The sequence below is a fragment of the Desmodus rotundus genome, chromosome 5 (assembly GCF_022682495.2).
Source record: "Desmodus rotundus isolate HL8 chromosome 5, HLdesRot8A.1, whole genome shotgun sequence".
In the NCBI taxonomy this organism is placed as follows: Eukaryota; Metazoa; Chordata; class Mammalia; order Chiroptera; family Phyllostomidae; genus Desmodus; species Desmodus rotundus.
Window position 1 is genome coordinate 99,650,028 of NC_071391.1, and position 27,322 is coordinate 99,677,349.

General features: G+C 45.9%; 1 protein-coding gene across 5 annotated transcripts in view; it reads left to right on the top strand.

Annotated features, from left to right (window-relative positions):
- NCAPH (non-SMC condensin I complex subunit H) overlaps positions 1–21,451 on the top strand; it is a 48,844-nt gene extending 27,393 nt beyond the window's left edge. The window contains exons 13-20 of one of the 5 annotated variants that reach the window (XR_006657015.3): positions 1,309–1,419; positions 2,749–2,925; positions 3,560–3,673; positions 7,856–7,950; positions 8,338–8,413; positions 11,443–11,610; positions 19,516–19,769; positions 20,555–21,451. Coding sequence is in view for 1 of the 5 variants with exons in the window: in XM_024571858.3 (XP_024427626.3) it covers positions 1,309–1,419; positions 2,749–2,925; positions 3,560–3,673; positions 7,856–7,950; positions 8,338–8,413; positions 11,443–11,502 (633 nt within the window). In the remaining 4 variants the exon portion in view is untranslated. The other 4 variants (XR_006657014.3, XR_006657016.3, XR_006657017.3 and 1 more) reach the window with 4 other exon arrangements.
- Positions 21,452–27,322: the final 5,871 nt, after the last annotated feature.

The window sequence follows — 27,322 nt, forward strand, 5'->3', positions numbered from 1 at the left end:
TAAATGCCAAAGGTTAAAGATAAAGTAAGAATCTTAAAACTGGTAAGAGAAAAGCAGCTAGTTACCTACAAGGGAGCTCCCATAAGACTGTCAGCTGATTTCTCCAAAGAAACTTTGCAGGCTAGAAGGGATTGGCAAGAAAGAGTCAAAGTGATGAAAAGCAAGGGCCTGCAACCAAGACTGCTCTACCCACCAAAACTGCCACTTAGAATCGAAGGGCAGATAAAGAGCTTCCCAGACAAGAAAAAGCTAAAGGAGCTCATCACCGCCAAACCGGTATTACATGAAATGTTAAAGGGTCTTCTTTAAGAAGATCAACACTATGAACAATAAAATGGCAATAAATACCTATCTATCAACAATTGAATCTAAAAAACAAAATAAACAAACAGAGCAGAAACAATTATAGATACGGACAACTGTTTGATGGTTGCTAGATGTGAGGGAGTTGGGGGGACTGGTGCAAAAGGTAAAGGGGTTAAGAAGAATTGTTATTAATTGGTAGTTATAAAATAGTCATGGAAATGTAAAATACAGCATTGGGAATAGAGCAGCCAAAGAATGTGTATGCATGACCCATGCACGTGGACAACAGTGTGGGGATCGCCTGATGGAGTCACGGGCATGGGTGGTGCTGGGTAGAGGGGGCAAAGGGGGGAAAATTGGGACAACTGTAATAGCATAAACAATAAAATATAATTTAAAATTATAATTGTACTTTTGTAAACTGTATGCAACTTAAAACCACTTCCCTGCCCCAAAGATACATATTCCAGGAGAAAATCACTGGTCTAAGGGCCTGCAAATACCTGAAGGGATGTAGTTAGCAGGTGCTCCCCCAAAAAGAGGCAGACTTGATCTGTGAGTCTCTGGAAGGCAGGGCAAGGACCCTGGATATGATGACAGGGAGTAGGGTTTCTTCCATAGCTCTGTGGAGAACAGCCTTTGCCTCATTAAAGTAGTAAAATGAGTGAGCTTTCTATATGAATTGTGCAAACAGCGAAAAATTGACTTGTTTTCAGATAATTGTAGGCATTCTTGATTTTAGTGAAAGAACCCTTTTTCAAATAAAATTGTGTGCAGGCCTCCTTGCAAACCAGCTGCTCTGCTCTATTTGGGGTTGATGAGGGCTTTGAACCCTGCTACCTCCGCTTGCTCAAGAATGGAGTTGTACAGTGGAAGATTGGTTGGATTAGATAACTTCTGAGGGTCCTTGTAACTAAATTCTAGGAGATGAGCATAGGATCCCAGTTGAGTGGTTGTTTTTCTAGAAATTGCTTATTGCAGTTTTTCTTTCCTTCATTCTAGATCCTTACAGTAGCCCGTGGCCAGAGAGCAGGGACTGAACATTATGAAGAAATTGGAGACTATGACTATAATAACCCTAATGACACATCCAACTTCTGCCCTGGATTACAGGTAAAGGAAGAAGAGATCTGTCCTCTCTTCCAAGTACTAGTGTCTTTCCTGCTCCTATCTCCCCTTTCCATGTCTCAAATGCTATAGGATTTTAGTCATGTGGAGGTTTTTGGATCCCTGCCCTGCCCCAGGTGTTGGGGAACTGAGCAAAGCTGAGGAAACAGCCAGAGCCCAGCCTGCCTTACTGTTAGCCCTATTTGCAGAAAAGTGGGCACACTCCAGTAACCAGTCAACATGTGGATGGAGTTGTCAGCATATGCAAAGCACTTGTAATCACTATTTTGGAATTTCAAAAGAAAACACTTTCTACTCTTAGGACCTGATATTTTGGTCGGGGAGACAAAACTCATAGACATGAAAAGATGGTGGGTCCTAACAGGGAAAAAAGGTTCATTGCGGGTCTCAGGAGACCAGGCTGTAGCTCTGATACTAGTTCTGACAGTGTGAACTTGTACGAGCTACTACCATCTTTAAGTCCTGATAAGATGATATTGTCAGTGTCCTTCTTTAATCTACTACTGAGACATAAGTGGAAATAACAGCAAGGGAAGAACATTAGACTTCATCTGGGTCCCTGCATGCAGGGAGAGGAGAAATAATTGGAAGGATAGTTTATTCACCTTATTTTGAGACTTGAGTTTTTATATTTTAGTGAAAATCCAGACTGATCTCTTGACCAGGGTTTCTCAAACTTTCAGTGTAGTAAGAGTCACCAGGAGAGTTAATTAACAAACCATTCCTGGGCCCCACCCCAGACAGCTGATCTGTTGCTGCTGGGCTTGGCCAACATTGACTTTCTGCTGACAGGTCACGCTATTTCAGGAATGCTTTCTGTAAAATGAAACCCTAAATTTGTTAAAAGTCAAGGGGATACTGTAGCAGTTGTGATGACTATATTCCTTTTAATTCTCATTCCATGGTCTTATTTTGTTTTTAATATTTTTTGTCCTCACCTGAGGATATACTTTCATTGCTTTTAGAGAGAGAGGGGAAAAGAAAGGGAGAAACGTCAGTACGGGAGAGAAGCATCAATTGATTGCCTGCCATATGTGCCCAGACCAGGGATCAGACCCACAACCTTTTGGTTACAGGATGACACTCCAGCTGAGCCACACTGGCCAGGACCATAGTCTTAGTTATTAACAGGTGTCTACCACATAGGGTTTATGTACAAGAGGAAGATAACCAGAGGCACCTTGACGTCCACCCTAGGCTGACTCAGCATAACAAACCATTTGCTCTTGCTGTATAAATATAGTTTCCTTCAGGGACATCTCTAAGCCCTTCCCACAGCTTCTACCAAACTTGAAGAGCTGTTTTCTTGACCAGGCCGCTGATGGTGATTATGAAGAGTCAGGTGACTTATTTGAGGAACCATTTGGGACCTCTGACCTCTCTCCTTGCCATTCACCTAAGACAACACAAGAGAACGATGACTTGCCTGACACCCATGGATCAGACATCACTCGATATGGGGAATCAAACCTGGTAGCTGAGCCTAAGAAGGTAAAGATGGAGCAAGAATTCCATTTCATGGTGTTCTTCTGAGGTCTGTATCATTTGCTTTCTGAATGAGAATGGCATTGGTCTGAGCTTCAGATTTTCTTCTTGATTAAGCCACTGCTGTCCAAGTGGCTGCTTCTTAAATGGGGCTGTGGGGATGGACTGACACATTAGATTTGTAGAACAAGCCATCTCTCTAAAGGAGATGATAAACCACATGTGATAAACCAGTCACACAAAGTATGTGAACAAAGGCTGCAAGCAGAGAGTGGGTTTCTGTGTCGATTGGCTGAGATTAGCTGTTTGGCTCTAGAAAGTCTAGGCCAGGTTAAGTTTGTATTAAATTATCTGCATTAAGCATCTATCTGTTTCATAGCAAATGATAGACTGTCAATGCATTAGGTTCACTCTTCCCTTTTACACTGGAGTTCCAGGTTAACCTTAATGTACATTGTACTTGACAAGAAATAAGGTTAAACTAAGGGACCCTATTTTAACATGTTTAATGGAAGCTCTTTAACTCCATGATTTAAACTAAATTCTTCTTTACTTGAACTCCAGTCTCATTTTACAATGTGTTGACGATAAATGTTTCTTTCTTCTGCCGAGTTTTACTTATGTCACTTACCTATTTCAGGTAAATAAAATTGAAATTCATTATGCCAAGACTGCCAAAAAGATGGACATGAAGAAGTTGAAGCAGAGCATGTGGAGCTTGCTGACAGACTCCTCCACACAAGTGGAAGCAGAGGTTAGCAGATGTGGAGGTGGTGGAGGTGAAGGGCTCCACTTCTCCTCTAGGTGTCCAGTGTGGGGCAGTGGTGTGGGGAGCTGCTGGTGTCCATGGCTCCAGGATCCAGAGTGCCAACACAAGTGGCATCGCTCAGAAACACTAGGATGGCATCACCCCTGAAAGAGGTGAACTGAGGGTGTGAACAGGTCACACACAAGGTAATAGAGAGAACACGAGTTACTCAGACTTACTGCTGATCAAAACACCAAAAGTGAAAGGATGTTTATGCTGCTTTCCAATAACAGCTTAGCAGCTAAATAATATTTGTCAGTATAGAGTTGAGGAAGGGTTGGAGGACCGGGGTAACTGCTGGTACAATTCAAGTTGTAAATGGACCTTTTGGATAGCAGATTGTGGCATCTCAAGTGCCATAAAGCATTTGAGAACTTTGATCCAATAATGCTGACTTAAGAAATATATTCTAAATTTCAAAGTACAAAAAATTATGCTGTCAAATTGTCTCTTTTCTCTTTCTAATCAAGGTGAAACCATGGTTAATGTGTTCCAACTGAATGGAACTCTCCATTAACTAGAACCCTCTCTCTCCTTTCAATCCTCTTCTGCTCAGAGGATGTTCTGAGCCTTCCGAACTCAGCTAGTTCTCTTGTACCTTCTCTCCTGGCTGAGAAGTGAAAATTATGATTTCATTGAGGACCCTGAGCTATGTAGTCTTGGATATCAGATAAAGCTTCTGTTGTATTTATGAAGTTTTATCAACTAAAATGGAATGGGATGCAAACATCAGAGAAATGTGCTTTTTAAGAAATAGGAAGGGGTTTCTGTTTTAACCTTTGAATTTATATGACTCTGTCCTTAAAGGATTCTGGTTAATTAAAAGTGTGTTTTTTTTAAATCCTCACCCGAGGATATGTTCACTGATTTTAGAGAGAAAGGAAGGGAGAGAAAAGAGAGACATCAATGTGAGAGAGAAACATCAATTGGTTGCCACCTGTACATGCCTGAAAACTTTTTGTATACAGGACACTCCAGCTAACCAAGCCACCTGGCCAGGGCTAAAGTTTATTTTTTAAAAAGATAGAAAATAGAATAGTATAGTGAACATCTACTTCCAATAGTTGTCAGTATTTTATCTGTACCTTTACACAGTTCTGTTACCCCACCCACCTCATCATGTACACATTGAGTTTTTTAATGCAAATACTAGACATATATCCCTTTAAATTTTTTTAAAATTTATTTTGTTTAAGTTATATTTTGTTAATTATGCTATTACAGTTGTCCTGAGTTTTTCCCCCTTTACTACCTTCCACCCAGCACCACCCACTCCCTCAGGCAATCCCCTCACCATTGTTCATGTCCATGGATCATGTGTATAACTTCTTTGGCTACTCCATTTCCTATGCTGTACTTTATATCCCCATGGCTATTCTGAAACTACCAGTTTGTACTTATTAATCCCCTTACCTCTTCACCCATTGCCCTACACTCCCCTCCCATCTGGGAACCATCAAAATGCTCTCCATATCCATGATTCTGTCTCTGTTCTTCTTGTTTGCTTAATTTGTTTTTTAGATTCAATTGTTGATATGTATTTTTTGCCATTTTATTGTTCATAGTTTTCATCTTCTTTTTCTTAAAAAAGTCCCTTTAACATTTCCTGTAATAATGGTCCGGTGATAGTGAACTCCTTTAGTTTTTTCTTGTCTTTAGGGAAGCTCTTTATCTGCTCTTTGATTCTAAATGATAGCATCGCTGGGTAGAGCAATCTTGGCTGTAGGTCCCTGCTTTTCAAGACTGAATACTTCTTTCCAGTCCCTTCTAGCCTGCAAAGTTTCTTTTGAGAAATCAGCTGACAGTCTTATGGGAGCTCTCCTGTAGGTAACTAACTGCTTTTCTCTTGCTGCTTTTAAGATTCTCTCTTTATCTTTAACCTTTGGCATTTTAATTATGATGTGTCTTGGTGTGGGCCTCTTTGCATCCATCTTGTGTGAGACGCTGTGCTTCCTGGACTTGCATGTCTATTTCCTTCACCAGATTAGGGAGATTTTATTTCATTATTTTTTCAAAGAGATTTCCAACTTCTTGCTCTTTGTCTTCTCATCCTGTCACCCTATGATGCAAATGTTGGTATGTGTGTAGTCCCAGAGGCTGCTTATACTATCCTGTTTTTTTGGACTCTCTTTTCTTGTTGTCCTGATTGGTTGTTTTTTTGCTTCCTTATGTTCCAAATCATTGATCTCGGCTTCATCTGCTCTACTGTTGTTTCCCTGTAAATTGTTCTTTATTTCAATTGGCAAATCCTTCCTTTCTGACTGGATATTTTTTATGCTGCTGAGGTCCTCACTAAGTTCCTTGAGCATCCTTATAACCAGTGTTTTGAACTCTGCATCTGAGAGATTGCTTATCTCCATTTTGTTTAGCTTTTTTTTGGAGTTTTGATCTGTTCTTTCATGTGGGCAATGTTTCTTTGTCTCCTTGTTTTGGCAGCCTCCCTGTGTTTATTTCTTTATATTAGGTAGAGCTACTTTGACTACCATGTCTTGGTAGTGTGGCCTAATGAAGTAAGCATCCTGTAGGGTCCAGTGGTACAGCCTCCTCTATTACCTAAGCTGGATACTTGAGGTGTGCCCTTCACATGGGCTGAGTACACCCTCCTCTTGTATTTCAGACTTGGTTGCTGTTGGCAGGTTAATGGGAGCGATTTACCCAGGCCAGTCAGTTGCAAGGATTGGCTGTGACCACTTACCACCAACCTCCACCAACAGTGGAGGATCAGCTGTGCAGAGGCAGGGTGGTGGTGCTCTGATGTGGTCTGTAGCTGTCCACTGGGTGTGATGACCTTAGGGTTTCCCAGATGGTGCAGGCCAAGGTCAGCCTCCATCTATATTTTGCTGTGGCCACCCTGCATGAGCTATAATGCAATCTGAGATGGCTGCTACTTGTGCTGAGTTTGGAGATTCCCAACTGAAGCCAAGCTATGAATCTAGGCTGGCTGTTGTTAGTGCTAGGCCCTGGGCTCCCTGAAGCCAGCTTTTGCTTGTATGAGAGGATTTTAGAAATTGTGAAGCTAGAGCCAAGACCAGCCATTCATATGGAAAGACATATTGGGTGGACCCGCAAGTTGTGTGAGACAGAATCTCTGGGGATCTCCAAGGTAGGTCAAATAGTGTTAGCCAGGTTGATTGAGTCTCAGATATGGTACCAGCTTGCTGGCTCTGTGGGGGGAGGGTTTAGAAAAAGTATAATGGTCTCTGTTCACCTTGATGCTAGACACCTCAGTTTCTCCCTGGTGCTTTTCAAGCTGTTACCCTGGTGCTGGAGCTCAGGGAGTGAATCTGAATAGGTGAGTCTGTGTGTGGGTTCTTTAAGAGGAACTGCCTGGGGCTCCAGCAGTTTTTCCAAGTCAATTCCCTCTGGTTTTTGCAGCCAGAAATTGTAGGGACTTATCTTCCTGGCACTGGAACCCTGTGCTATGGGGCCTGGTATGGGGCTGGAACTCCTCGCTCCCAAGATATCCCTCCCGATATTTAATTCACCACATGTGGGTGAGGGACCAGCCCATTCCACATCTGCGCCCCTCCTACTGACTGCCTGGCTGTGGTTTCTTTAATTCCATAGTTGTCAGACTTCCATTCAGCTTGGTTTGTGATGGTTCTGAGTGATGATTGTTCTATATTTTAGTTGTAATTTTGATGTGGTTGTGCGAAGAGAAGAAGCAGGTGTGCCTATGCTGCATCTTGACCAGGAGTCCCCAATATCCTTTTATAACTGCTTGCCTGCTAGCAAGGAGGGAGCCATGTTTGTGTGAGTGTGTTAAGTGGGAAGTGAAGTCTACTTTTAGATATGGCCCCTGTGCTGCCCTTAACTGTGTGGTCCAGTTGAAGCTATAAATAATCATGGCTTTCTGTTATGTTGTCATTTTTTTTCTTTATTACTCTGTAATTTTTCATTGCCTGGGATTTTACCAAAAATTCAGTAAATGTCAGTTTCATGGTCCAGGGCTAAGGCACTGGGTCCGTTTATGGATCCTTTTTGTTGAAAATGTACCTAAGAAATTGTTTGGGTTTCATCCAGATGTAGGCTTTTCTTTCGGAAAATAGAACTTTGTAAGTTTATATTACTCCCTCAAAAGTGAACTGGCCCCAGATGTCTGATGTATGGATATCCTTCTTCTCTTAGGCAAAGCACCACAGTGAGACTGGAAAAAAGGGGGATCTAGTGGAAGTGGCTGACGGGAAGATGCTGAGCAAGCTCACCTGGGACCTGCAGAAGCGGTGCGTGCCAGCAAACTCGGGCTGGCGTGTCCTTGAGTCTGTCTCAGAGTGCTTCAGCCTAAGCTCTTAGGGTGATGGACCCTCTGCACATAACTTGCTGTTCTAACACTTCTAGCAGTTTTTCTGTCTTTTCTCTGCATTGATAAATGAGTTAATATAGACTAACTTTAAAAAGGCACATTTCTATCCTAGTGGTTGGAATGGAACAGCAGATATATTTTATTTCCAGATAAAAAAGAACTGGAAAAACCTGCCGATCAAATGCATCTGAAATATATCTTTGTTTCTCATTAGTTTATTCATTGGACGTATGTGTTCATGTTGATGAAAGAGCCTTTGTTTCTACAGTTGCAATGACCTAGCTAAATACTGCCCCTTGTTTCACAGCCTGCCGCCCCTCATGGCTCAGAACCTCTCTGTACCCCTGGCGTTTGCCTGTCTCCTACATTTAGCCAATGAAAAGGTAGGTGACTCTGGTAAGCATGGACTTTTTATTAGATATTTCATGGCTACCTCATAGGATATCTTAAGTACAGTGACCTACATGGTACCTTCAACCCAGAGTTCTGACCAGGCTCCGAGAAGTATCTTAGAAAAAGGCCATCAGGTGTGATTAGCAATAAAAATAATGAGAGGAAGACCCAAATGGGAAAATTTTAGGTATGTCTATTTCCAACTTGAAAACAAAGTACCTTCACATCACTGGGGTCAAAGGCTTCAAAGGCCAAAGCCTGCCAGTGCCAAAGTCAAGACACATGGGAAATATGGCGGAAAAGAGGGGAGAGCATAGGGCAGAAGGAAGTCAGATGCTCAGGGAGAAAAGTGAGTTCTTTAGGCAGTGGCCAGCCAAGTGGAGCCACCAAGAACAGTAAGGAAAGTCTAAAGAATGGAGGTATCTGTCACAAGGAGGGAAACACGGAAATGCCACCTGTGACAGTGTGCCAGGCTCTTCACTGTGCTGCACTGGCCAGGGGTTATGGAAAGAACAGGCGGAAAACCCCCCTCAGGAGCCTTTTGATGCTGCAGGGGGCACCCTGAATGCGTGGTACTGCTGGAGACTTGCTGTCCTTTGGTATCCCCAGGCAGCTGGTCCCTAACGCAGAATGGCACTTGAAGTAGAGGACTGTGGGCTGGGCTTGGGCTGTAGCACATGCTATGAGCACTAGGGCCACCGGCGCCTAGCTGCCACCACTGTAGTTACCCAACCCTTTGGAGGGAAAGTGCCTTGCCCCAGAGGTGAGATGTCAGGAATATGACACCTGAAGTGTGGTTTGAGAGGATTGATAAGATTGGAATGGAATGCTAGCAAAAATCGGGAGCTGATAGCAGTGCTGGGAATTACTATGTGTCATTGTCTGATCTCTGACCTCTTGATGATAAGAGGAGCAGTGATGACTTAGCTCAGTTTCCCACACCTGCCTTTGCTTTGAACTGTCAGACTCCAACGAGGGACTGTCCCCTGTAGGGCGGCCTGTGGAACACAGCCTCTAATGAGTCCCCGTGGACCTGCCTCTAGGAATCAGGGACCACTTCTTCTCTTGCCAACTTCTAAACTCATGACCTCACCAGAGTAGAAACTGTCTGTTTCACAGAAGCTAGTTTTCACTTTGGGTGGGAAACAGATGTGGAAGAGCCATGGAGCCAGGGCCACATGCTACATGTGACCTGACTGTGGGGCTGACCATTGGGCCTATAACCATAGGCTGGGTAGCAACCGAGGCCTAAACAGAATAACCCAGTTTAGCTCCCAAGAGTGAACAGTGGTGCATCGGAGCCATTGTAGGTGAGTGTCGGCCCAGGAGCACAAAGCACACAGCTGCTGGTTGGAGCGAGCAGCCAGGCTGACCACAGAGATGGTGTGTCCTGGTCAGAGATCATGAAGGCAGGGTGGGGGCATCTGGATGTGGGAGCCAGCGCTTAGATGTGTCTGTGTGCTTCCCGACACATCCTAAGGTGTCTGATGTCAGGAGCCAACTACATGAGGAAAGAATGACTAAGAGAAAAAAAATGAATAAAAAGATAATTTGTTGTCCTGACAAGAAATCCACATATGGCTCTGAGGAGGAGGGTGCACCAGCCACATTCTGAAAAATCACTGCTGTGCTTTTCTAGTGGAGGCCTGGGGGCTCACATCATCCTATGCACGAAGCACACACAGGCTCCTGAAATGTGGGGCACTTCCAGAGCTCCAGTCTGAGGAGCAGAGTGCTCCTCGGGCTGTGTGTCTCCTTAGAAACCTGTCTCTTCCCCAGGAGAGCAGCTTGTGGCCCTCAGTTGGCTCCCAAGTAGCCAGGGACTCCAGTGGATACCACTGAGGAGGTCAGTGAGACTTGGGCCCCAGCACTATACTGCTTCCTCAGTGGCAGCACTGGCTTTGTCCCTGTTGCTGTGATCACGGCTCTGTAAGGGTCCCCAGGGCGCTCAGCATTTGAAGTATAGGGAGGGAGCCTCAGACCATGACCTTTCGGGCGAAGCGCTGAGGCCATTATTGGGGCCTAGCTTTGGGCTCTTTGAGATTTGACTGGGAACATGGACCCTGACGGTAACTGTGAAAATCTTAAGGGATTTATGTATAATTCAGCTTGAAGACACCAAGAGAGATCTCCCCACACTTACTACCAGAACATCACCCTTTCCTGGCCTTCCTTTTCCCAGTCTTTCCCTCCTGTCTAGACTCCTCATCAGTCACTCTGGTATGGAGCTCCTCTTATATGCAGTGCGAAAGGGCTTGGGGCAGCCACGGATGGACGCTGGATCCTATGCCTTCATGGCCCTGAGTGCCAGTAATGTGTCACTGATAAGCCACACCTAAGCAACTTCTGGGTCCCGAGCTGCAGACATCACACCTGGGAGGTGTGATCTGAGCTTTCCATCTTTAGCAGTTTGGGAGGGTATGCTATTGCTAGAAAAGGGTGGCTGCTGAGCACAACACATCACACCTCCCTCCAGTGCCAAGTGAGGTGAGGCTCTGACAGCGGTTCAGTCCTGAGGGAGCACTTGCCTGGGGTTGGTGGAGACTTCCGGGACTGGGAGAGTGAGGAAGAATTGGGAGGTGGGAAAAGTATGCCCAGAGACCAGGGAGAGAGAATGGATGTGTGGCCATCACTAAGGGGTGGGGTTTGGGTGGGGGAGGACCTGGAGATGCATGCATAGACAGGACCTGCCTGGCCATGCATAGACATGTTAGTAAACGCACTGTGGCTCCTAGTGGCCTCTGTATCCATTTTCCTTTGTTCCTTCAGGGCAGATAGCCTAGCTCCTGGGCCCTGTACACAGAGATTATGTGGGAACCACAGCCAGAGAAGCTTGCTGCTGTTTTCCCCTGTAATTGGCAAGGGTTTGGAACCAGTCCTCTCATGCAAATTATATTTGCTATGACATAATTTTACTTATAATCACTGGACAAACCTCATTCTTTGTTACCTCAGAATATGTTTTGTGGTTTTGAGTTCTTGGTATACCAGAGGCCATGTATGTTTGATCCACTTTCAGAATCTAAAGCTGGAAGGAACTGAGGATCTTTCTGACGTTCTTGTGAAGCAAGGGGCTTGAGTTCCCCAGAAGTCAGCAGGATGGGGTTCGTCACTTCAGTGACCAGGATGTTGCAACTCTGGGTGCTACAACGTGGGGCTCATGGCAAGGCTGTAGCCAGCTTCCAAGGTGCCCATTTGTCTGCTGTTCTTTCCTTCTCCCCTCATGGTCTATGTACCAACACCTGGGAGCTCGTCTTGACAAGAGCTTTCTGTCTTACAACCATCTAGGTGGGAGGAGAGGGTGAGGGTGCAGTTCTGGTGATGAAAACCTGTATCCACTGTCTGTATCCATGTATAGTTTTAGTCTCCTAAGTTGATCTGTTGTTCTCCACACTTGTTTTACCCTTGTAGAAAATGATTTCCCAGTAGGCTTATGTGGTCCTTTACCAGCTGCCTAATTCATTGTACATAAAATACACCATGTGCACTGTATATATAGTACTTAAAAATAAAATTCTGTATTCTGGCCAGGTAGCTCCATTGGTTAGATCATTGTCCCAATTATGCCAAGGTTTCTTGATCCCTGGTCAGGGCACATACAAGAATCAAGAATAACCCATGCATGCATAAATAAGCAGAACAAAAATCTTTGTTTCTTTCTCTCACTCCTCCTCTTCCTCTCTGCCCCTCCATCCCTCCCACCCTCCTTTCCCCTTTCTCTAAGATCATAAATAAAAAATTTTTTTCAATATAAAATAAAATTTGGAGTAATGTGCTTGGCAAAATATTTGAGTACCCACTAGATAAGTATTAGACTTGGTCTGTACACTCAAGGGGGTGCTGTATTTGTAGCTGGACAAGATATATGTGTCAGCGGGAGACAAGAAAGGCTTAAGGAAGCACTGAGATGATGTGGCTTGTAGTAGAGTGGAGGAGAGAGAAATCACTGGCTGGAGATGCAGACTTTCAGATCAGATCCGTGAGGCCTCTGAATTCTGCTGGAGAGTGGTGGCAGTAAAAACTGACATTTATTAAGTGGCCCCTAAATACCTTCTGTGGCTTGCGTGCTTAGTTCATTTAGCCTTCTCAGCATCAGTGTGAGGAACATACTATTACCACTCCCATTTTATAAAGGAGAAATAGGACATAAAGGTCAGGTAACCTGCAGACAACTGACCACCTAGAGCTTGGCTCTGAACCAGGAAATCTGCTCCTAGAGTCTTTGTCTATAGCTACTCTGCTCAGATCACAGACTCAGTGCTGGTAGGTGTGGATCCCAGTGATTCTGTCCGTGGCACGTCCTGGGTCTCTGCCAGAGCATTCTGTCACCATTCATTGGGTAAATAGACGTTTTGGATCTAGGTCAGAAGCAGCAAAGTCCATAATTGGCAATTACTCCTGATAATAAGGCACTTGCTCCTAAGCAAAAGACCACACAGAACAAAAAACGAGTAATCATCCCTTCTACCCAGGAATGTACTTTCCAAATTGTCCTAAATACAGGGTGGGGCAAAAGTAGGTTTACAGTCGTTTGTATGGAAAGTTATACAATAATAAATAATAATACTTTGTTTCATGTACTCACAACTGTAAACCTACTTTTGTCCCACCCTGTATTGCCCACCCTGCTCTGTTGAAAGGGTTAGGCTTGTGAACAGGCCAAGGGAGAACCTGTGCCCTGGCATGGTTTTGTCCCACTGGGCCAGAGCCTATAACACATTTCCCCATGCTGGGCAGTGCTGGTCTCTTTCTCCTGCTCTCATTCCTGGGAGTGGAACTAGCTAAGCAGCCCCACTCTCAGTCTAGCACACTTCTCTGTGGTGAGGCTGGGCTGTGGTTGAATAGCCAGTAAAACTGCAGGGGTAGTCCCATCTTCCTCAATAAATTCCCTTCCCTTCCACCCTCCTCCTGAGCTGCTTCTCCCTCATTCACATGGTTGCTGTGTCTTAATTCTTTTGGCTGTATATAATAGAAAACCCAAAATAGGTGGGTATACAAATAAGTGGTCTAGTGTGGCAGTTTCACAAAGTCTGTAAAATACAGGAATGACTAAGGATCATTCCAGTTCTCTGCCATCCCTAATGTGTACCTCATCCTTATGTTTCAGTGTGGCTGCTGGAATCCAGCCATCACATCCATTTCTAAATAGCATGAAGAGGGATTGGGGGAGAAGGAAGCCTACTTTTGGTCCCTATAGATTCGCCTTTTCTGAACATTCCATGTAAATGGGAACATACGGTATGCAGTCTTTTGCAACTGACTTCTTTCACCAAGCGTAATACGTATTTTCAAGGGTCATCCAAATTATAGCGTGTGCCAGTACTTCATTCCTTTTCATAGCTCAGTAATATTTCACTGGATAGACCACATTTTGTTTAGCTTTCATCAGTTTCTAGACATTTATATTGTTTCCATTTTTGGCTATTGTGAATAATGCTACTGTACACATTCATGCACAAGTTTTTGTGGGGAAAAAATGTTTTAAAGATTTTATTGATTTATTTTTAGACAGAGGGGATAGGGGGGAGAGAGAGAGGGAGAGGAACATCACTGTTGATTGTCTCTCACGTGCCTCCCCCCCCACTGGGGACCTGGCCCGCAACCCAGGCATGTACCCTGACTGGGAATCAACTCGGCAACCCTTTGCTTCTCAGTCCTGTGCTCAATCCGCTGAGCCACACCAGCCAGGGTGGAAAATTTTTTAATGCTTTTGTGTATGTATGTAAGAGTATATATGTAAAAATTGTAGGATCATATGATAACTCATTGTAACTATTTGAAGAACCACCAGGCTGTTTTCCAAAGTGGCTGCACCAATTTTTGGACCAGCAGTGTCCAAAAAAATCCAGTTTCTCCACATCTTTGCCAATAGTTATGGTTTTGATTCTAGCTGAACTGTTTTCTTATTAAGGTTTTGATCTTCATTTCCCTGAAGTCTAATTTGTATTGATGTTTTAAAATCTTTTTTCCCTGTGTTCCTCAGATTAGGTCATTGTTACCAAATTCTCTAAAAGTCACTCATTCCTTTATCTGCCATTTCCAATCTGCTCTTGAGTCCATTAGCAAAACTTTTATTTCAGTTATAATTTTCAGTGCTAGAATTTCCATTTTAAAGTAGTTTTTATTTCTCTTTTGAGATTCCTTGTTTCTTAATTTATTATACATTTTCTTTCAACTATTAGAACATATATTTTTTTTAATTCTTTCAACATATTTAAAAAACTACTTTGAAATTCTTGCTAAATCCAGCATCTGGAGCCATTTAGCATCAGCTTGAATTGATTACTCATTTTAGATGTAGATTTATATTCCTGTTTCTTGGCATATTTAGTAAATTTTGGGTAAAAGTTGGATATTTTGGATAAAATGTTGTAGTGACTTCAGATTCTATCATGTCCTGCAGAGGCTCACCTGTTTGTCCTGTTAAGCAATTAATCTACCTGGATTCAGATTGCATATTGCATTCCTTATCACTGTAGATACCACTGCCTGTTCTTATAGGTATTGCTATTTTAAAATTATAATTTTTTAAATTACATTTTAAATATATATAATTTATTTTTATATATTTTTAAACATCTAAAACTGTTATTTTTTAAATTATATTTTATTGTTTATGCTATTACAGTTGTCCCAATTTTCCCCCCTTTGCCCCCTCTACCCAGCACCACCCATGCCCGTGACTCCATCAGGCGATCCCCACACTGTTGTCCACGTGCATGGGTCATGCATACACATTCTTTGGCTGCTCTATTCCCAATGCTGTATTTTACATTTCCATGACTATTTTATAACTACCAATTAATAACAATTCTTCTTAACCCCTTTACCTTTTGCACCAGTCCCCCCAACTCCCTCACATCTAGCAACCATCAAACAGTTGTCCGTATCTATAATTGTTTCTGCTCTGTTTGTTTATTTTGTTTTTTAGATTCAATTGTTGATAGATAGGTATTTATTGCCATTTTATTGTTCATAGTGTTGATCTTCTTAAAGAAGACCCTTTAACATTTCATGTAATACCGGTTTGGCGGTGATGAGCTCCTTTAGCTTTTTCTTGTCTGGGAAGCTCTTTATCTGCCCTTCGATTCTAAGTGGCAGTTTTGGTGGGTAGAGCAGTCTTGGTTGCAGGCCCTTGCTTTTCATCACTTTGACTCTTTCTTGCCAATCCCTTCTAGCCTGCAAAGTTTCTTTGGAGAAATCAGCTGACAGTCTTATGGGAGCTCCCTTGTAGGTAACTAGCTGCTTTTCTCTTACCAGTTTTAAGATTCTTACTTTATCTTTAACCTTTGGCATTTAAATTATGTGTCTTGGTGTGGGCCTCTTTGGGTTCATCTTGTTAGGGACTCTCTGCACTTAAGGTCTTTCATTAAGACATTAAACTGGATGGACTTGTATGTATCTATTGCCTTCGGCTAGTTAGAGAAGTTTTCTGTCATTATTTTTTCAAATAGATTTCCAGTTTCTTGCTCTCTCTCTCCTCCTTCCGACGCCCCAATGATGGGAATGTTGGTGTACTTGATTATGCATTGACCAGAGGGCCCTTTCACTGTATTCATTTTTTTGGATTCTTTTTTCTTCTTCCTCTTCTGATTGGTTGTTTTTTGCTTCCTTATATTCCAAATCACTAATTTGATTCTCAGCTTCATCCACTCTACTGTTGATTCCCTGTAAATTGTTCTTTATTTTCATTAGTGTATCTTTTGTTTCTGACTGGAACTTTTTTATGCTGTTGCAGTCCTCACTAGGTTCCTTCAGCATCCTTATAACCAATGTTTTGAACTCTGCATCTAGTAGATTGCTGATCTCCATTTTGTTTACTTCTTTTTCTGGAGCTTTGTTCTATTCTTTCATGTGGGCAATGTTTCTTTGTCTCCTCATTTTGGCAGCCTCCCTGAGTTTGTTTCTATGTACTAGGTAGAGGTGCTGCATCTCCCAGGCTTGGGAGAGTGGCCTAATGTAGTGAGCTTCCTGTAGGGTCCAGTGGAACAGCCTCCCCTACCACCCAAGCTGGGTACTCGAGATGCACCCACATGTGGGCAGTGTACACGCTCCTGTTATAGTTGAGCCTTGATTGCTGTTGGCACATCTAAGGTCAGCCACCGCCTGCGCTCTGTCTGGGGTCACACAGTATAAGCTACAAAGTGATCTGCAGATGGCTGCTACCTGTGCTGGGCTTGGGGCAGCTTATTGAGAGGTATGGGCCTCACTGAAGCCTGGTGCTGCTTGTTTGAGAGAATTTAGGAAAATCTGAAGCATGGGTCAAGACAAGCCATTTGTATGGAAAAGCCACTGGGAACAGCTTGAGTGGGCACAAAAGCTGGGTGGCAGGGCCTCAAGGAATCACTGGGGTGGAACAAACAGTGTGAGCCACGTTGCTGGAGTCTCAGAGGTGGCACCCACCTGCCAGCTCTGTGGCTCTGTGGGAGTAGGGGTGGGGGAGGTCGGGCTCAGAAAAGGAACAATGTCCTCTGCCAGCACTTCTCTCTGGGAGAAAGCTGCCCCACAGCTCTCGCCCTGATGCCGCACAATTCAGTTCCTCCTCATATGTCTGATGCTTTTCAATCTGTTGCCCCCCACGCTGGAGCTCAGAGGGAGTGAGTCTGAGTAAGTTTGTGCACAGGCCCTTTAAGAACTGCCTGGGGCCCCACTAATTTCTGTCTCCCACAGCCTCAGTCCCCGCTGGTTTTTACAGCCAGAAGTTAATGACAACTTCTTTCTCTTCCTGGCACTGGATCCCTGGGCTGGAGGGTCTGGGACCCCTTCCCCTCACTCCTGAGATCTCCTTCCTGATTTTTATTTGACACACCTGAGACTGGGGCCAGCCTGTTTCAAGTCTCTGCCCCTCCCACCAGTCAGTCTTCATGTGCTTTCTTCTCTAATTGCGTAGTTGTAGGAGTTCCATTCAGCTCGATTTCTGATGGTTCTGAATGCCGGTTGTTCTACAGTTTAGTTGTAATTTTGATGTGGTGGTGTGAGGAGGCCAGCGGTGTTTGTCTTTGCCGCCACCTCAACCCATCATGCTATTTTTAAGGCCTGATTCCACAGGTGCTCTGTTTGCTTACAAAATTTGGTGGTTGGCCAAAAATTTGGGTAGAGATGAGGTTCCTCCTCTTCATGACTTCCTAGCTAGAATAGGATTCCCCCATCTTCCAGTCACTGTGCCTTATGGGCTCTGAGCCCATCCAGCTTTAGAGTTGGCCACAGAGGGTGCATGTGGTTGGGGAATGTGCTCAGGAAAGAGTAGCCATCACTCTCAGAGCTCTCACTCTGCATTCGTGCACTCTCAGGTAAGTGTCTCTTCACCAGGTTTCCCCATCGTCGTGGTGAGGGCAGCTCAGCTTATGCTCAAAATTTGTGTCTTATTTCTTCTAAGGGCCTCATACTGCAGGATTTCCCCCTTTAAATTCCAACAGCTTTCCCAGCCCTCCAGTCCCTCTATCCACCTCACACTCTTACTGTTTACAGGATCCTTACTGCTATCTGATATTATCTCAGTCATTGTCCCCTCTGTACCCACTGCCTGTCCAGCTCCTAAAGAATCCATAGTATGTTCTTAGTACATGTTGGATGAGTAAATGATCTGCTTTTGTAAAACTGAAAATCCAAAATAAGGCAATTAATCAGTGAGTAGCTGTAGGACTGAATGGTGTGTGTTCGTGTGTATGTGGAGCCGTAGATGGAAAGTACCTGGCATGGAACATTGGACCAGACCCCTAGCCCCCTGTGCCTCAGTTTCCTCACTTATCAGGCATAATCAGCCCTTCTGTCCCACTTCACAGGCCTTATATTTACAGAAGTGATTTGAGGACAGTTGAAGTTGTACAAGCATAAAATGCTGTCGACCACAGGAGCATCCCCAACAGTTTTATACACAAGCTTTATTCTTCCTTTTTTTCCCCTCAAAGATTTTCTTTATTTTTAGAGAGAGGGGAAGGGAAGGAGAAAGAGAGGAAGAGAAACATCAACATGTGGCTGTCTCTGTGTGCCCCACACTGGGGACCTGGCCCGCAACCCAGGCATGTGCCTTGACAGGGAATGGAACCAGCGACCCTTTGGTTTGCAGGCTGGCCCTCAATCCACTGAGCCACACCAGCCAGGGCGCATTATTCTTCTTAACCTCTGCTGACACATGTGGGAGGATCACTGTGTTCTGCTGGAGTCAGTACACATTTACTCGTCTGTCACTTGAGGACTCCAGGATTGTGGTGTCCAGGCTGGAGTCCTGTTTCCCAGTGAAAACTTAGTGAGGCAAAGCGGAGCCTGTTCACTCACCTCACCAGCCCATCTGACGCACTGCCGCGCTGTTTACACCCAACTGCAGAAGCAAAATGCTTCCCTTCTGGCTCCCGTCACCAAACTTGACCTTGAATTCTTCTGAGTCCTGAACTCATCATAGCCTTTTATATAAAAACGATTTATGAAAAAAAAGGCTGTGGTTTCATTTGCATACCTTTGTAAGATTTTCACATGAGTAAATCCTCAGATGAAGGGAAAAAGGAAGCCTTTGTCAAATGTGACAATATCACATTGGCCTGCAGTGCCTCTCAGTGGGTTGGCATCTCAACACTGTTCTTTCTGAATTCATGAATTGTTTACATGTCCCTACCCCATCTCCACGACAACTGCGGTGGTGGGGGCACTTCCAATGAAGATAAACTTCCTTTGTTCTGTGGAGATGGTTAGCTGGAAAGTTTGCTCCTGGAGCTCTGCTATTTAGCCTGTTTTATTTCCTGGGAAGGAAACCTAAGTCTTCCAAATGTCCTTGCTTGTCCAGGGGCTCTGGGGCACGTGCTCCAGCTGTCTGGGTCCAAGCCCACAGAACCTTTTCTAACAAATGTTTCCTAGAGAGTCTTCCCTGGATGAGGGTGAATGGAATTCATTCACCACTGGGTTTCCCAGAGTGGGATCTTGGTGACACTTCCTCAGGAATTAAACAGGTTGCAGAACCTGGGAACAGGGAGGTCAGGGAAGCGAAGACCCAGGAATGAGAACTGTCCCCTTTTCTCGCAGAAGGAGCATGAGGTCAGGAAAGCAGGTGATGAGGGAAGGGAAGAGTCCACCAAGGCTCAGCTGTGTGTGTCCTCAGCAGCGACAGAACTGCCGTCTCAGCTGGGAACCCAGCTTGGAAAACCACCTCTCTGTTCTTACGGATAAAGAAGAGTATGGAGGTCATGACACTGTCTTAAAGTTGGCCCTCTGGGTCTCAGTCATCTATGTCATTGAGAGTATGGTCAGGAGATAGAAACGTGTCATGTGAACAGAGAACTTCTCTGCGGTAAGACCTGTTTACCAAGTGTACAGAGTTGTTGACACCAAAAAGGCAAAAAGAACTCTACGGTTCAGGTAAGTAGCAGCTGCTGGGAGCGCCCACCCACCACCACCAAGGCTGGGAAATGAGGGGAACAGGGAGAAAAACAGGCTTGGAGGAGGAGGCTCCAAGGAGCAGACACTGGCCCCTGGGGCAGGGATGCCCAGGGGGTGCTCTGTCTTCCAAGTGTTGGGAAATTGAAAACTGCCATCGAGGGATGAAGAAGCTGTGGGACACTTGCAGGATCAGGAAGAGCTAGTTGCTTTCCCAGCTCTGCTGTCCGCTCTCCTGGCATGACTGAGTGGGAGCTCCTGGCACAGCAGGAAGGTGGTTGGAGTGCCAGACTGAGCATCACCTGCAGGGAACAGAGGGTTTGGAGCTGAGAAACACCTAGTAGCTGGCACAGGGTGGGTCCCATCTGAGGAGTTCTAAAATTCCTCCGTCCTCGCTACTTTCTTTTGAAATGCTATTTATTGTATATGTTTACCTATCTTCAGTGATACAGTAAATATTCTGCAGATGAGGGCAGGGAGACCTGAAGGAGGAGACAGTGCCCATCTATCTGCCTCAGGGGCAGAGGCTGGCCGCAGGGCTCCAGGCTGAGAGGAGCAAAGGTGGAGGGAGGGTGTGCAGGCTGGTGCCCATGCTGCCTTCAGCACACCCATCCAGTGCATGGCCTCCTCTCTCTTCCACCCTCCTCCCTCATCTTCACAGCCTCCACTCTTCCTCTGGCAGAAAGCTTCATCTGCCATCTGGGATTCCCGTCCAGCCCCTCTCCCCTGCTTCCTCCTCTCACTCCCTCTTATGCTCCGTGCTTTAGCTTTCTCGAGGCCCAGGAAGCAGCAGAGTTGTGGACTGTGCTGCAGGATGCTCCAGCTCTGCCTGTGCGTGTGCCACCGCCTGATCCTGAGGCTCCTCCCCGTGAAGCCCCCCACCCTCCAGGACTTCAGGCGCCTCCAGAGTCTCCACTGAGCCTCTCATCCCAATGACTGCTACCACACCTGCTCTGTGGAGATCCTCAGGCCCCCACTGGTCCCCTGGGCAGAGTGACAAGTGGTCCACAAAACCCTGTGCATCGCTGTGGTGCAGCAGCTCCGCCCTGTGGCCCCCAGCTCCTCCCTTTGGGCATTCTCTTGCTCTCATACCCCTGCACTGAGCACCAACATAGGCTTCGGGGAAGATCTTGCAGTCAGAGATCACAGACCATTAGAAGACAGATGTGTGACTCCGTCATGTCACCCCAGGATGAGGTACTTGCCTGCTTCTGCTCTGCTCACACAGTAGGGGACAGTTCTCCACTGCCTGTGGTAGGGTTTCTCTGATGTGAAAACAAAACAGAACACTTGTATGTGTTCGAGTCACTGTAACATCGTCCTGTCCGTTAAATTAGCTGGATCTCATCCTCACTGGCACAGACGCAAATAGCTCACTCCATAGGACATGCCAGGAATGAGTAGGCAGATGGTAGGAACCAGGGACAGCAGGGAAAGGCAAGTTGATGCAGCAAAGGGATCAATCTGGGGGATGACAGGTAACATCAGGGTTTGCGAGATGGTGGGGAGCTGCCCTGGCCTGTGTGGCTCAGTTGGCTGGGCACTGTCCCACAGAGCAAAAGGTCCCTGGTTTGGTCCCTGGTCAGGGCACTCACAATTGATGTTGCTCTCCCACATCAGTGTTTCTCACCCTGTCTTTCTTCTTCCCTTCCCCTCTCTCTAAAATAAAAAACAATAAAAGTAAATTTAAACAGATGTGGAGAACTGCTTCTCCTCCCACTGCTGGTGGGAGTATAAATGGTACAACCTTCTTGGAAGACAGTTTGGCCATAAATATTTTATAATATAAATGTATATACCCTCCAGCCCAACAGTTACATTTCCAGGTCTTTGTGTTAGAGATTACTCTCCCAGATGCAGAGAGAAGCTTGTAAAGAACGTTCTTCACAACGTTGTTTGAAGTATCTAAATAGCTAAATTCCTATTACTAGTGACATTGTTAAATAAGCAGTCACACCATGTACTAATATGCAGCAGCTAAAAAGAATATCCATCCTCAGGTCAAAACAGCTCCAAGACACACACATTAAAAAAAAAAAAGTTGTAAAAACGTATACCGTTTAGGTAAAAGCCCAAACAAACAATCCCTGTGTGTCTGTGTGAACGTGTGTACTCGGGGTGGCATATGTGTCTGAAGGAGAAATTGATGTCCTAACCGTCAGTGCCTGTTACTGCGGCCTATTTGGAAAGAGGATCTTTTCGGATGATCAAGTTAAGATGAGGTCATAAAGGTGGGCCCAAATCCAACACGACTGGTGTCATGCCCATTAGGGTAGCTATTATTAAAAAAAACCCAACCGAGTGTTGGTGAGGATGTGGAGAAAACAGAAACTGTGCACTGTTGGTGGTCATGAACTTGGCGCAGCCACTAGGAAAAGTGTGGACGTTCCTCAAAAAATTAAAAACAGTTAACACATGATCAGTAATTTCACTTCTTGGTATATACCCCAACAGAATTGAAATCATCATAAGCGGAGCTCACGTTCCTGAGCCCCCCTGCTGCCCGGCTGGACCCACGCTCATGCTCACAGCACCGAGGCGGCAGGGTGGCTGTGGGGCATGAGGCAGGGGTGCAGTGTCAGTGCCGCTGCTCAAGATCGGGGCGTGCTGAGCACCATGGCCGTGGTCACCACTGGATGTCACAGACGCTGCCCTCGATCACGGGGCTCAGCGGCACAGTGTCCCATGCTGGCACCTCCGAGAACATCGTGAATGGCCACCGTGTGGGGGGGCGCTCTCTGAGGCATGGTGCCCATGCAGCCATCTGGGCCGCAGCCCCCGAGGACACCTGTCTCCCAGTTTCCCTGCCTGGGCACACTCTTGCTGGTGTTACAGAATCGACCTGTGTGGGGGGGTCTCTCTGTACTGTGGTTCTTTTCCTGCCACACTTAGGAATTGTGCTCTTGATGTCAGAGTTTGGTAAAAAGGAAAGGATCTATTTATTCAAAAGTTATACAGACTTAGAGTAGTGACTTACTATCTTCATTAAAATCCCAAAGTCCCTTAGAACACCCACAAACACACACAGTCCTTCATCCCCCTTTGCCCTGGCAGGCCAGTCTCAGAACATGCCAATCAGAAGTACCGTGTTCCAGAAGAAAAAGAACAGATGTCTACAGCTCACTTCTCCTGGTTCCTCTCAGTCATCTGTGCTCAGCTGGGCAGGTTTTCCACTGTTCACAGCACCATCAGCTGTGTCACTGCCACGATCTCCAGTTCTTAATCCAAAACCAGATGGCACCTTGTCATGGCCCACCAGCCAGAGTCCTTTCACCCCTTTCCTTCCCCACAGGGTCTCACATTGTCCTCTCTCATAGTCCCTGCATTGTCCCCCATTCCTAGTGGTGACCCGCCTTTAGTTTAAATCCCAGCCTCGGACCTCCTCCGTAACCCTATTTCCGACTCCTCCCACAATCGGCTACACCTGCCAGCACTCCCGTATTCTTCCAGCTTTACTGGGCTGCCATAGTAAGTCCCGGCAGGCGTGGCCCCATGGCATGAAGCCAACCATCTTCAAGCTCTTATGCAGCCGCTGTAACCAGGGGGAGCTCCCTCCCATTTACATCACGGGTCTAAGTCACTCCCATCCCCCTGTTTCAAAGCATAGCCACAGCTACTTAACATGTCCATGAAGCAAGCCAGCTGTTATAGATACATAAAATAACTGTTTTTGCATATCATGTATGAAGCTGGCCAGCTGTTGACATGCAAAGTAACTCTTAATGGCCTTGCTCCATATGTCCCATCCCCCAGTACAGACTTGTGGGGATGGGGATATCCTATATTTCTATATTTCCTGGACACCTTGAGTTCTGGACCTCATTTCAAATCCTTCATTTGGGGGGCCCTGGCTGCATCCCGTTACAGTGGGGGCTAAACGCACTGGCAGAGGTGTTACAGAACAGACCCAGGGCAGGTGAACGATATCCTATTACCAAATGGACCCCTCCTTCTGCTCCAGGGGTCCTCCCCCACTGTACTAGGTTTGCCTTGCCTGCTGCCAGGGAAAGACGTCTCTCAATGCCAGAGACTGGTGAAAAGGAAAGGAATTATTTATTCAAAAAGTTATACAGACTTAGAGTAATGACTTAATGTCTTCATTAAAATACTAAAATCCTTTATAATACCCACAAACACACACAGTCCTTCCTCCTCCCTCTGCCCAGTCCGGGGTATCACATCTCAGGAAAAAAAGTAAAAGTCTGTGATTCAGGCAGCCCCTCGGTTCCGGCACCATCAGCTGTGTCGCCACCATGATCTCCAGTTAATCCAAAACCATGTGGCACCTTCTCATGGCCCACCAGCAAGAGTCCTTTCACCCCTTTCCTTCCCAGCAAGGTCTCTCCTGCTTCCTAAGCCATGTGGCAAAAGGGAGCACCCCAGAGCCGCGTGGTCCTGATTCTGGCCAAAGCCGCATGGTCCCATCCTTACTCCAAAGTTGTGTGGACCCCAACCTTCCTTCTTTTCTCTCTCATGCAGGCCCAGTAACCACAGGGAGTTACCTCCCAGGTACATCATTGGTTGAAGTCACTCCCATCCCCCTGGCTCAAAGCATGGCCATAGTCATTTAACATATCTGTGAAACCAGTTAAAAGTTAGAGATATGTTAAATGACCATGCCAGACGTTAGCTGCAAAACTGTTGCTATGCAGAACAGCTCTCAATGGCCCTGCTCCGTGTCTCCCATCCCCCAGTTCAGATTTGTGGGGCTGAGAACATCCTATATATTTTTTTTTTCTAATACTTCCTGTACACATTGAATTCTAGACCCCATTACAAATCCCTATTTGGAGGCCCCCTGGCTGCACCCTGTATCAGAGGGGTCTCGGAACCTTCTGCTACCTCTGCATTGTTCATTATTGTTATTGTTATTATTTCTTGTTATTAGCAATGTCCAAGTGGCAACAATGTACTAGGCTCACAGAGCGGGAGAGTTAGATTCTGCCCCTCTGTGAGGGGCCCTGCCTCTGAATGGGGCAGCCTTGGGATTTCCAAGTGCCTCCATCTTCAGGATCTCTTCCTGTTTGTGTCAGTGTCTCCGAACAGTCCTGTGTCTGTCTGTGTGTGTGTCTGTCTGTCTGTGTCTGCCTGCATGTCTGCCTGCCTGCCTGTCTGTCTCTCCGCCTATTTTCTCTCTGGTGTGCTTCTCTATTTCTGTCTTTCCCTGTCTCTGTCTCTCCCTGTCTCTGTCTCTATCATTCTCTCTGACTTTGTATCTCTTTATTGTCTCTCTTTCTCTCTCTCCTTTCTCCATCCCCCCAGAATCTCCCTCGTCATTACCTGCCTCACCACATGCTGAATCTGAATATTTGTTCCCATAAGTTGCCCTCCCAAGGATTCAGAAGGGTTTCAGTCTGGGGTAGGGGCCTATGCTGCACCCAGAAGCTCCAGTATTTCCCCACCCCCATGCCATCCTATCCTCTATCACCTTCATCCTCCAGCTTTCCTGCCATAGAGCTTGAGGGGAGGGGAAGGAAGGGAACCCAATTCAGGTTAATAATGGTGGTCCTGGTGTCCTGAGGAGAGAGGAGGAGGCATCCTCCATTGCGAGCTTCCCTCAATCTCCTCCAAACATGCCCCTCCCACCCCATCCCCACTTTAATCTGTTTGCAGGAGCCCCATAGCTGAGCTGGGATGCATGGGCTCCCTCTCTTGCTTAATTCCCCCCAACTTCACCAGCAATCCTGTTTAGCCCCAAAGGCTACCACGCTGCTTCTTTCTCTCCCTTCCATGAAAGAAAAGGAGTCTTTGCTCCCAAGAGTTTCAGGTAAGTGGGGAGAGGGATGCCATGCACTGTGCCCAGGCTTTGCCTAGCCCCTGGGGGGACATTGCTCTGGGCTTGGCACAGGTGAGGGATTCCAGTCCAAACTCTCAGACTTGAAGCCACCATGGGATCCAGTGCCTTTCTGCATGCCCCAGAGCCCATCCTGCTGTGTCTATCTGTCCATGCATGGGTTTCGCTGTGTCTGGGGTGTGTGAGAATGGGGGGTGTGAGAAAGTTTCTGTGCTTTGCCAGCATGGGTGCCTAAGTGTGTCTGTGTGTGTGTGAGGGTGAATCCCAGGATGAGTGAGTGTGTCCCTGAGTGTGTCTGGATGTGCACGCATCTAAGTGTGTGTCTGCAGTTGTATGTCCCTGACAGTGGGTTTGCATGTGTTACGTCGTAATTGCGTGCGCGCATATGAGTTTGTATACCTGAGTCTGAGACGGCCTTCTTGCCGTTACCTTCTGAGGGGCAAGAAAGGTGTTTCATTGAAATTAGAAGCCAGATTCCCCTCCTCTACCATTTAAGGAATTCGACTTTGTGCAAATGTGTGCATATATTATGTGGAGCATATGGTGTGTATATGAGAACATGCTTTGGAGGATGTGTACGTAAGTGCATAGAGTGTGTCTCTGAGTTATGATTTTGTGGGTGCATATGTGTGTGTGCAAATATGTAGATATGCATGTGTGCTTTGTATGCACATAAGTGTATACATGCACATAAGTGTGGACATGTACATCCTTTTTAAAAAAAGATTTTATTTTTAGAGAGAGGGGAAAGCAGGGAGAAGGAGAGGGAGAGAAACATCCATTGGTTGCCTCTCACACGCCCCCAACTGGGGACCTGGCCTGCAACCCAGGCATGTGCCCTGACTGGGAATCAAACCGGCAACCTTTGGTTTGCAGGCTGGCACTCAATCCACTGAGTCACACCAGCCAGGACTGGACGTGTATGTCTTCAGAAGTGCGCATACATGTGCAAATGTGTATCTGAATAATGTGTGTCTACATCATATTATATATATGCGTGTGGCAGATTCCTGTGTGTACCATGTGTTTTCTGTAAGTATGAGTGTGTGTGTGCACCCAAACAGACCCGGTCTCCACTCTGGCCAACCCATAGTTAATAGTGCCTTGATCAATGCTTCCATGAAATTGTCCGCTGAAAGCTAACAGTTCTCCAATCCCTCATCCCCAGCCTATCCCTGAGTCTCACTAAGCCTTGCCAGAAGGGCTCTGTGGAGTGAGATGCCAGGGCACTCAGTTTGGGACCTGGGAGGAGACTGACATGAGGGTGCTCTGGAAGGGTCTTGGGGGATTCTGATAGACCAAGGTGGAATCCAGACTCTCCCCCAACTTGCTCTGTGGCTTGCTCTTGACTCTGGGCCAGTGATTTCACCACTTTAAGCTGCAGTTTCTTCATGTATGAAATGGCCATGATGATTCCTACCTCACAGAACTGTCATGGGTGACAGTTCGACTGCCCAGCTCCCCATCCATCCATCCTTCCTTCCACCCATTCATGAATCTCTTTACCTTTGCACCTGCCTCTCCATCCATCCATATCTCCATCCATCCATCCATCCCCCGACCTGTTCATTTATCTCTTTATCCTTCCATTCATCTCTCCATCCATCTTTCCATTGATTATCCATCACTTGTCTCTCCATCTATCCTTTCATGTGTCCATCCTTCCATCCATCCATCTATCCATGCAGCCACCTGTCCCTCCATTCAATCATTACCCACCATCTGGCCATTTCTTCATCTG